At 61.2% G+C, this 10,872-nt stretch overlaps 1 protein-coding gene across 1 annotated transcript in view; it reads left to right on the forward strand.

Annotated features, from left to right (window-relative positions):
• Positions 1-2,248: 2,248 nt before the first annotated feature.
• SHARPIN (SHANK-associated RH domain interactor) overlaps positions 2,249-10,872 on the forward strand; it is a 33,422-nt gene continuing 24,798 nt past the window's right edge. The window contains exons 1-9 of the mRNA XM_010003150.1: positions 2,249-2,266; positions 2,578-2,752; positions 3,329-3,439; positions 4,580-4,721; positions 6,316-6,406; positions 6,685-6,958; positions 7,508-7,638; positions 7,795-7,968; positions 10,203-10,363. Of these exons, the coding sequence (XP_010001452.1) occupies positions 2,249-2,266; positions 2,578-2,752; positions 3,329-3,439; positions 4,580-4,721; positions 6,316-6,406; positions 6,685-6,958; positions 7,508-7,638; positions 7,795-7,968; positions 10,203-10,363 (1,277 nt within the window). The remainder of the gene's footprint in view (positions 2,267-2,577; positions 2,753-3,328; positions 3,440-4,579; positions 4,722-6,315; positions 6,407-6,684; positions 6,959-7,507; positions 7,639-7,794; positions 7,969-10,202; positions 10,364-10,872) is intronic.

The following is a 10,872-nucleotide window of genomic DNA, read 5'->3' on the forward strand; positions in this document are numbered from 1 at the left end:
CGGAGAGGATCTCCGGGTTGGGTGGGATTCCCCGGGACTGTCGTTCCGCCCCGGGGCCTCTGTAGGCGCAAGCCCTAGGAGCGCGGTCCGTCACCGCCCGGGGGCACCGCTCCGCTTCTTCCCTGTTCTCTGTCCCTTTGGCCGCTTGTTTCGCCGGGTGCTTAAGCTCTGGAGGGGACTCGTCGCCGCGGGGCGTATGCGCTGTGTCCCCCCGTCCTCCCCTAGGACTCGGGCCCTGCTTCTTCAGCATCAGTTCTGTGACTCACAGGATGGTCCTGGTGGGAAGGGACCTTTCAAAGTCCAACCAGGGACACGTCCCAGCAGCCCAGGCTGCTCCAAGCCCCATCCAACCTGCCCTTCAACACCCCCAGGGATGGGGCAGCCACAGCTTCCCTGGGCAACCTGGGCCAGGGGCTCCCCACCCTCACAGCCCAGAATTTCTCCCTCCCATCTCAGCTCCAGCTCCCTCTGCCAGCTGGAAACCCTTCCCCCTGCTCCCATCCCTCCCTGCCCTTGGCCCAAGCCCCTCCCAGCTTTCCTGGAGCCCCTTCAGGCACTGGAAGCTGCTCTCAGGTCTCCCTGGAGCCTTCTCTTCTCCAGGCTCAACACCCCAACTCTCCCAGCCTGTCTCCAGAGCTGCTCCAGCCCTCCCAGCATCTCCGGGGCCTCCTCTGGCCTCTCCAACAGCTCCGTGTCCTTCCTGTGCTGGGGACCCCAGCCTGGCCCCAGCCCTGCAGGGGGGGGTCTCAGCAGAGGGGACAATCCCCTCCCTGGCCCTGCTGGTCACACTGCTGGTGGCATCCCAGGACACAGGAGTTTCTGGGTTCCAGTGCACAGTGCCAGCTCATGGACCATTTGTCACCACTAGTGCCCCCAGGTCCTCCCCAGGGCTGAATTCATCCATCCACCCTTCACCCTATGCTGGGACTGACTGGGAATCACCCTGAGCCAGGGGCAGGACCTTGCACGTGACATGGTTGAACATCATGAACTTCACACAGCCCCTGCAACAGGAGCAGAGCTGTTCCTACCTGATTCTCCCCCAATTCCTGCAGCTCTTGAGGGGGCTGCATGTGTGCCAAGCCTTCCCAGCTGGCATGTGGAGCCTGGGCTGCCTCCTGAGCCACCCTGTCCCTCCTAACTCCAGGTTCTGGGAATCTCCCTGCTCCCATGAGGATGGCCCACAGCAGTTTGTCAGTTTGAGGGGGAAAAACCGGGCCAGGGGTTGCTCCGTTGGGGCAGGGACCTGGGACCTCAGGGCTTGTGAGTGCTGTGCAAAATGTCAGCAGGGAGTAGATGGTGCTGCCGGGGAGTGAAGGGGATCAGCTCCCGGGATGCCAAAGGAACCTCTGTCAGCTCCAGAGGGCTGCTCAGCCCTCAGAGCTTGGAGAGGAGGGAGGGGACTGGGTGTCCCTTGGCAGCTCTGGGTACCCAGCAAGTTGGACCTGTGTTTTCCTGGATGTTGTCCTGATGGATTCAGGCAGCAGGCAGGGGTGTGAGGCCACAGCTGACATGGCTGAGTGTTGAGGACAGCTGTTCCTGACCCGGGGGGTGAGCCTGGCAAAGATGTATCCCAGAGCCCATCAGCCCAGCTGAAGCTCTTTGCCCTTCCTGCTCTTTGGTTCCAAATCTGTCCCCCAGGATGTGGGAGCGGGGTACCCCTGGGGGCTGCTCTGATGCTGGTTGGACCCTTTCAGGTGATGACCAAAGGGAGGGCTGCTGGTAAGGGGGGACCTTTTCATCAGCTTTTCTCTTTCCCCCCATTCCTGTAATTCTTTTGTTGGCAGGGCAGGATGGGGTAGAATGTTGTAGGACATTAAACTCAGACAAGGGGCAAGGAAACCAGCCATTTCTCTTGATCTTCCATCCAGCCCTGCTGTCCCTGTCAGGTGCAGCAGGTCCTGCCCGCTTGCTGCCTGTGGGGCAGGAGGCAGGTGTCTGCCTCAGCCCAGCCCCTCCCAGTTCCTCCCTAGCTGCCATTTCACCAAAGGGGAATTGAAAGCTCTGACATGAAGCCCAGATCTGGATCAGACAGAATGAGGAGTAAGGCTGGGAGCCAGGAGGGACATGGGAAGCTGCACTCCAAGGTGCCTTTGTGTGTGGGGAAGGATTTTGCCAAGTCTGTGAAAGTGGGAAGGAATGGGCTGCCTCCCCTCCCAGCACCAGTGTCAGGGCCCCTGAGTTGTTCTTGAGTGTTTCCTGCACCTGAGAGAGGAGATTATCCTGGGCTGCCTTTGAGTGTATGCACATGGTGGCTCTGGGCCAGGTGGGTGGCTGTGAGAAGGTGACAGGCCTGGGTGCTGCCTGGTGGCGTGTGGTGGTGGGGGAGGATGCAGGGCTGTGGACAGCCCTGGGCACAGAGGACCAGTGTCGGACTGGGTCTGTAGCTCAGTACCCAGGGATGGAGCGTTGTGCTTGGCTTGGTGTTAGTGTCTGACCACTTCCCTTGGGAGAGGCCATTGTGGAGGTGAGGGACGGCTCCGTGTCCCCTGGTCCTGGCTTGGATGCCATGATTGCCCCCTGGCCCGCTGCAGCCTGGCTCCCTGGTGGCCTGACCCCTCATCCTCCTTCCCTCAGAACATGGCTGAGTATGACCTGAAGGACATCTCGTACAAGGTGCGGAGCCCCACGTGCCATGAGCTGGCGGTGCCCGGCTCCACAGATGAGCCTCTGGTGCTGAACTTCGAGGAGGAGCGGGAGGCCCAGAAGTGGTGGACGATCGTCAGCAGCTCCTTGCGGGAGGTGCAGAAGGGTCAGTGCTGACAGGGACCCGGGGGCTGCCCCGTGGGGCTGCTGGGCTTCCCCCAGCCCTAATAGTCAATGTCCCCAGCTGGGGAACAAGGCTGGGGCTGTCCCTGCCATTAAATAATTGTGGTACCAGCTGCTGCAGGCTCTCCAACTGCTGGGGCAACACCTTGCCCTCCTCCTCCTCTGAGGTTTTAAACTGGAGAGGGAGGTTCAGGGATTCTTCTGTGTGTTGGAGCATCTAAGGGGGTGGAGGAGACCCCAGGAGGCAGGAGGTGGGAAGTGGCATGGAAAAACCCCACCAGGAAGGCCTGGGGAGCCAGTGGGGCAGGTGCAGCCCTGCTGCCCGGTAGTTCTGGCAGCTGGGGGGAGACCAGGGCTTGACAGTGGGGCTGAGCTGGTGCTCCCTGAGCTCAGTCACCTTTGGGGCCTGGCTTAGGGTCGCTGTTACCTTCATCTCAAGCGACCTGTTGTAGCCCAGGGCGTCCCAATGCATCCTTCCCCAGTGGAGCTCCCTGGAGAGGGCAGTTGATGACTGTCACAGCTCTGGGGGTGGCACTGACGTGTTCCTGCTGTCCCTCAGCCTCGGACAGCACGCTGGCATCCCAGGACTCATCCCTGCCTGCAGCTGCTGGGGGGGGCTCTGCAGACCAGGAGCTGGAGGCTGCTCCGTATTCGGAGCTTTCCGAGAAAGGTACCAGAGGGGGGAGGTGTCCTGGCTCTTCTCATGTGCAGGGATTCACCAACCCCTCGGGTGGGGGACAGGGCCCAGCTACTCCCCCACCTGGGGCTGACTGCAGCTCCTTGATCTTAAACTGATGGGAGCATCGAGGGGTGGAAAAGAGCTTTAGGATCATCCAGCTCATCCATTCCCCCAGCCCTGCCAAGGCCACCACTGCCCCATGTCCCTCAGCACCATCTCCAGGGCTTGGAAACCCCTCCAGGGATGGGGACTCCCCCCCTGCCCTGGGCAGCCTGGGCCAGGCCCTGACAACCCTTGCCAGGCAGGAATTGTTCCCCAGATCCAACCTCAACCTCCCCTGGCACAACTTGAGGCCGTTCCCTCTTGGCCCAGGGCTTGTTCCTCGGGAGCAGAGCCCGACCTCCCTGGCTCCAACCTCCTCTCAGCAGCTGCAGAGCCAGAAGGTCTCCCCTCAGCCTCCTTTGCTCTAGGCTGGACACCCCCAGCTCCCTCAGCTGCTCCTCACAAGTTCTCCAGCCCCTTCTCCTTCTGCTCCAGCCCCTTCCCCAGCTCCAGGGCCCTTCCCTGGACACGCTCCAGCCCCTCCATGTCCCTTTTCTCACCCAAAACTGACCCCAGGATTCCAGGTGCCTCCTCACTGCTTCCCAGCACAGGGGAACAATCCCTGCCCTGGTCCTCCTGGCCAATCCAGTGCTGACACAAGCCAGGATGCTGGTGATCAAGCTGGGTACACCGTGGCTCATCTCCAGCCACTGTCAACCACCACCCCCAGGTCCTTTTCCTCCAGGCACTTCCTGGCCACTCTTCCCCAAGCCTAGAGCACTGGGGGGGGTTGGTGTGGCCCACAGGCAGTACCCTGCACTTGGTCTGGTTGAACCTTGTACAGTTTGCCTCAGCCCATTAGTCCAGCCTTTCCAGGGCCCTCTGTAGATCCCTCAGTTGCAGCTCTGCAGCAGCATGGCTGGTCCTCCCCTTTCCTGGGAGCAATGTGTGTCTGAGGAGCCTCATCCAGGGCTGAGCTGGGCAGGAATTGCTGTTTCTAGCTGTGAGGCTGTGGCAGAGCCCCCTGGGTGCTTGGGGAGGGGTCTGCAGCCCCGCTGCTGCTGCACGCTTCTCCCTTCTGCTCTGCAGAGGAACTGGCCCTGCAGCTCGCCCAGGCCATCGAATTTGGTGATGAGGAGGCGGCCTCACTCTGTGCGGCAGCTCTGGCGCGCCAGCAGGCCACGCTCAGCATCCTCTGGAAGGAGTCCAACTACCCCACAGAGGACATCAGGTGAGCCTCAACCACCATTCCTGGGCCCAGCACGAGCACTCCTCTTCTTCCTCCGCCTCCCTCCCCAGGTCCATGGAAACACAACCTTTTGTGGTTGGAGCTGGAGCTGTGCTCCCATGGGCCCTGTGCCAGAGCTGCCTGCCATCCCACGAGCCTGGGGACATCCCTACTTTCTCACCTGCAGCTCTGCTGCTTTGCTGGATATTTGGGTCATTTGCCCTGTGTCCCTGGGCTATGTGGCCTTTGGGTCCATCTTCTTGACATGGTTTCCTGGGATTTGTACTTGTTGACTAGCTCCTGGGAGGAAAGAGAGGGAGGGATGTAGGGACGGAGTATTGGGCGCTACCAAAAAAAAACGAATCCAGAGGCTGAACAACAGCTGGCATAGCAGGGACCTGATCCTGTGGAGTCTCCCTCTGCTTTGTGCCTGGGCACCTGCTCCACACAGCACTGTCCCATGGCCTCCAAAGGTTCAAACACCAGTTTCATACCAAGGCAGCAGTGGCCAGAACTGGACTGGGGAGATTCATGGGCAAAGGTTGGGAACTGGGCAGAGCTGTGGCTCCCAACCCTGTGGGCACCCCAGATGGGGCCAGTGAGCCAAAGGGCTGGGCAGCCTGGCTGTTGTGCTGTGGCGGGAATGCTGCAGTGCTTCCAAGGAGCTTCCTTAAAGCCTTCAAGAAGGAAAGTAGTGTGCTGTGGAGCAGGATCCTCCTCTGGCTTGATGAAGGTGGGAGGCAGAGGGCAGAAACTGCCCATCACAGGGGAGAGCTGAGACACCTACGGAGCCAGGGCTGCTTCTGGGACACAAGTGACCTGGAAATGATGGTGAGATGGGAGGTCTGTACCCAGACAGGTTCTGTGGCTCTAAGTGCTCCAGCTTGGCACTGGTGGACCAGGGCACAGGACAGCAGGCAGCCAGGCTGCAGGCCTGGACACAGACATGGCAGCTTTAGTGGGTTCCACAGGACCTGCAGCGTTCAGGATCGTTGGGGAAAAAGGACAGGGAACACAAAGGAGGTGCCAGCACTACCTGCTGGTTTCTGTCTTGGGAAATCCAGCTTTGGTCGCACTGTGTTGGATACAGAGAAGGGGTGAGATGGTCTCAGGCATGAAACACCTTTACAAGAGAAGAACTGGATTCTGGTCTGAAGGGGGGGCAGCTGGAAGATGAGAGAGTCTGGGGGGTCCAGAGTGGAGAAAGGTAATATTTGTTCATGGGACAGACTTGGAGGCCCAGGGAAATGAGAAAGCACCAGATTTAAAGCAAGTTAAATGAAAGACTTTTTCTAAATCAAAATCGTTGCCCAAGGCTGTGTGGAGGCTGTGGAGATAAGGCTGGAATAAACAAAATGGGTGGGAAAATAATTCCTGGTGAGTGTGAAAGATGAGGGCAGGGTAAGGGCTGGGGGTACCTGTCCCAGTTCCCTGGGATTTAGTGTATGGATCATAGTTGGGAACCTGGTGTTGGACCTGCCAGGACCCCCCTCATGGGACATGGCCTGCAGCACTGGCTCTGTGGGAGCATCGTGCCAATGGCAGGACCCCCTGTGCCCCCAGCCCTGAGCCAACAGCAGCTCCGTCTCTTCTCCAGCATGAAGGTTGTGGTGGAGGATGCCACATCTTCGGCCAGCGTCACCATCAGGGTTCGTGCTCACACTACCATCGCCACGCTCAAGCAGCAGGTATGGGGCAGCACCAGCCTGGATGGGGGACAGGGCTCCTGGGGTCTCCATACTCCCTTTCCAAATGCCAAGGGGGAGTGGGGCTCCCGCACCCCCTCCTGTCTGTGGAGCCAGCCCTTCCCTGGCCCTTCACTTGCCCCTCACCAGCCTCTCACAGGTTCATCACTGGTACCCCTGGCTTGCTGGCCTGTGCCAGCGTGGAATTGGCCCTGCCAGAGAGAGAGGCCACAGGGGAGCCAGGGCTGTGTGTTCACCTCCCAGCTTCTTTGGCTGCTCAGGTTTTCCTGGATTACGGGTTCCACCCCTTGGTTCAGCGCTGGATCATCGGGCAGTGCCTGTGTGTGGACGAGCGGACCGTTGGCTCCTATGGCATCCGCGGCAACGGCGACACGGCCTTCCTGTACCTGCTGTCAGCGCACACGGCCGAGCTGACGGAGCAGCAGTACGAGGAGGACCAGGCACGGGTCATGCTCAGCTGCACCTCCTCACCCACTGAGGACTCTGCCGTGGCACGCAGATACAACACCCTGCCCAGCACCTCTCCCAGGAAAGGTCTGGCTCTTCTGGTGGGCAGGGCAGCCCCTGTCCTGCCCAGCTCCAATGCAGGGGGACAAACCAGGGGTGGCCCCAGGGATGGAGACCCCGGCATTAGGGGGTCCTGTGCCAGGGTGGGGAGGAAATCTGGAGTGGTCTCTGGGTGCCAATATCCTTTGTCTTGGGAAGCCCCCACTCGCCTGCACCCTCTGTGCTTGGCAAGAGTAATTGTAGCCCTTCCTGTTGCTTTTCCCTTTACCAAAAATGGGGTGAGGAGAGATCCAGTGCACTGACTCTCCTCTTGTCACATGCTGGGGTCCCTGCTGCCAGGCTCCTTGGGACTGGGAATGGGCTTGGCACTGTGAGCCAACCTGGCTTGTTCCAGTGGGCTGGTCCCCGGGATCCATGCTTCCTGCCTGAGGCCTGTCCTGTGATGAGCAGCCTCATCCCTGTGGACAAGAGGCCCCCCAACACAGCGTAGCACCCTCTGGGCCTGGCCTGGCTGGCGGCACCGTGCCAGTCCCTAGGATGGCTTTAACGTCCCTGTTTCCTGGTGTTGCTCTCCAGGCTGGGGCAGTGAAGCCAGCAGGAGAATGGACATCAGGGAGATCAGCCAGCACCTGGACACGCTGCAGATTGGTGACCTGGTCAGTGGCCAGCCTAAGGCTGCTGCCACCAGCCCACCCTCACCGGTGCAGGTACATGTCCCCCTCAGCCACCCTTCTGTGCCCCTGCCCTTTCTTCCAGTCTGAGGGTGCTGGAGAAGGGTGACCACTCCCTCTGTGTCCTATCCCCCTCTTGCCTCTCTCCAAAGCATTTTTCCCAGTCTCTCCATCTCTGCCGTGTCCTTGCAGGCGGGCTGGGCCTGTCCCAAATGCACCTTCATCAACAAACCCACACGGCCGGGCTGCGAGATGTGCAGCACCGACCGTCCTGACGACTATGTGGTCCCCGGTGGCTACAAACCAGACGAGACAGAGCTGTGGAGGATGCAGCAGGAGCAGGAGGGGATCCGGCAGTACCAGCAGGTGAGGGGGGCTCACCAGCACCCTGGCAACAGAGCCGGGGAGGATCGGACACGGGCAGTTTTTGGAGGTCTCATGTGCACGGATCCTGCACCGCTCCGGGACAGGGTCTGGAAAGGAGGGGCAGCCCAGGGGGGCTGTCACAGCCCCCTTCCTCACCTCCCCAAGGGGCAGCCACTGCCTGCCTGTGCGTCCCGAGGTGCCTTGTTGTGAGTGTGGTGGTTTTGGCTATCGAAGGAGATGCTGTGGCAGGGATCTGGGGATGCTCCTGGGCTGGCAGGGATCTGTGACTGTGCAGGCAGGACATGGCACCTGCTCTGGCACATCCTTCTCTCACAGAACTGCATGTCATGCCATGCTGGCAACCCTGTGCTGAGGTCAGGCTGTGCTTGCTCCTGTTCCCTGGACACTGTTTCTCATCTCATAGACACGTGGAGGGTCCGATGGGACCCTCCCACACCCAGGGCCATGGCTGTGGGCTGCGCTGCGGGACTCGGGGGGCTTCAGGCTCAGCCACTGACCAAACCTTCTCTTTCTTTTTTCTCTTGTGCCGGGATCCCGATAGGAAAAGGGAAGGAGAGAGGATGGCTCAGCTGCGCACTGCGTCCTGGGCTCGGGTTCCTTGGATGACTTCATCCACCTGTCCTCCGAGTTCTGCTAGCCACCCCACACCTGGCCCCTTGGACACCCCAGTCTGCACCCCAGCCAGGCCCCCCCAGTGCCCCCTGGGACTTGGTGCCCACCGCGTGCGCCCAGCGGCTGCCGCCGGGCTGCCCCCTTACTCACCCCCCAGGGCTGATGTGGGAACTTTGGACAGGAGAAGCTGGGCTGGGGGAGATGTGCCAGGGGATCTGGGAGCTGGGGACTGCCAGGGGAATGCAAGGGTCCCAGCCCTGGTAGTTTTCCCTTCGCCTCCCCGTGCCAGGGGTTTTGCCTGGCCAAAGCCCTTGGCCTTGCTGCTGCTCTGCCCCACACCCACTGGGACCCTCGGGGTCACAGGTGGTCTCTGAGCCCTCTTCAGGGGTAGGAATCGGGGAGGACATGGCCAGCCCCAATGCTGCCAGCCGCTCCATGAGGGCTTCAGGGAAGAGCCAGTGTAGCCAGGGGCTGGCACTGTCAGTACTGATGGTGCTCAGCCTGGGACTGCTCTGGGGGTCTCTGAGGCTTAGGGATGGCAGTACTCTGGGGGTCTCAGGCTCAGGGACACATGCTTGGGTTCTCTGAGGCTCAGGGGGCCATGCTCAGGGGTCTCAGGCTCAGAGGGGCTGTTCTCTGGGAGGTCTCAAGTTCAGGGGGCCATTCTCTGGGGGTCTTAGGCTCCAGAGGCCCTGCTGAGGGCAGGTCTCAGGCTCTTAGGAGCCGTTCTCTGGGGGTCTCAGACCAGGGCTCCTCATGCCATGGGTCCCTCTGGCTGCTGGCACCATGGGAACAGCAGGTTGGATTATGCCAGGTTGGACTTTGCCCTGGAACTCCCGTCCTGCAGCCGAGGGAAGGACAGGCCTCTGGGTTGGGCGCTATGTCTTCTGGTGGTGTCTCCCGGCGGTGCCATGGGTGGGCTCCTGCCCCCATTAAACCTGATCCCACCAACATGGCTCTGCTTCTCCTTGTGCCAGCTGCGCTGTGGCGTGGGGGGACTGCTGGGGGGCAGTTGTGCCATGAAATGGGGATGCAGTTGGTGGGTGCTTCCCTGCAGGGCTGCAGAGAGCTGGGGGGCACAGAGCGGTCCTCTGTCACCAGGGTGGGGGTTGTTTGGTGCTGCAGCCTCATGGCTGCTGCCGTGCCAGGGGCCTGGGGGGCCCGGCTGAGTGCTGAGGAGGGAGCATGGGGTGGGAGGGGGCAGCAGGACACGGTGGGTCCCTGGAAAAATGCCTGTGCCTCTTGACTGTGCGGGTGTGGGAAATGGATGGGGAAATGGAAATGACAGAGCACGGCTCTGTGACAGGGGGTGCAGCCAGTGGCATCTACCTCCCCTCTGCTCTTCTTTCCCTGGGGGGATCCCCTCAAATCCAGACCCGACTCCTGGAGTGCAGGTGTTGGGTACCAAAGAGGTAGGGAACTTGGGACTAGTGGCTCAGGTCACCTGGATGGCGGCCACAAGTGTCTCTCCAGGTGGCAGCCACACTCCCTGTGGGGAGGAGCCAGAGGTGCCCCCTCCAGCCGGGCAACCTCGGCTGCAGGGAACAAATGCCGTTCTGGGGGCCAGTGGCGGAGCTGACCGGGCTGTTCCTGGCCGGCAGGCACTGGAGGCCGAGCGGCTTCGGAACTTCCAGCAGCTGCTGCAGGCGGAACAGGAGGTGCTGGTGCCCAACCGGGACGTGCTGGAATGTCGCATCTGCTACCAGCAGGTGGCCCCGGGCGAGGGGGTGCTGCTGCGCGAGTGTCTGCACAACTTCTGCAGGTACTGCCCTGAGCCCCTCCAGCTCCGGGACCCCCTGGCTCTTGTGGTGACTGGCTTCCAAGACCCCGACCAACCTCAGCCCTTAGGGTGACCAGCCCTGAGACACCACCCCCTTCCCCCAGCCCTTGTGGTGACCTGCCCTCACAGCCTCCCTGGCCATCATGGTGACCAGCCCCAAGACCCCCTGACACCCTCACAGTGACTGTCCCCAAGCTCCCCACCCTTGTGGTGACTGGCCATTAGACCCTCCCCAGCCCTTATGATGACCAGCTCTGGGTTCTCCACCATTATGGTGACCAACCCTGAGACGACCCCCAGCCCTCACAAGTGACCAGCTCTGAGACCCCCCAGCCCCAAGCCTATCCTCATCTCTTGTGGTGATCAGCCCCGAGACCCCCACCCTCACAGTGACAGCTGCTTGTTCCCACAGGGAGTGTCTGCGCCAGGTGATCAACTACAGTGAGGAGCCACAGGTGGCCTGTCCCTTCCGTGACGACTCCCATGACTGC

This window comes from Chaetura pelagica, unplaced genomic scaffold, assembly GCF_000747805.2.
Source record: "Chaetura pelagica isolate M959 unplaced genomic scaffold, ChaPel_1.0 scaffold828, whole genome shotgun sequence".
NCBI lineage: Eukaryota > Metazoa > Chordata > Aves > Apodiformes > Apodidae > Chaetura > Chaetura pelagica.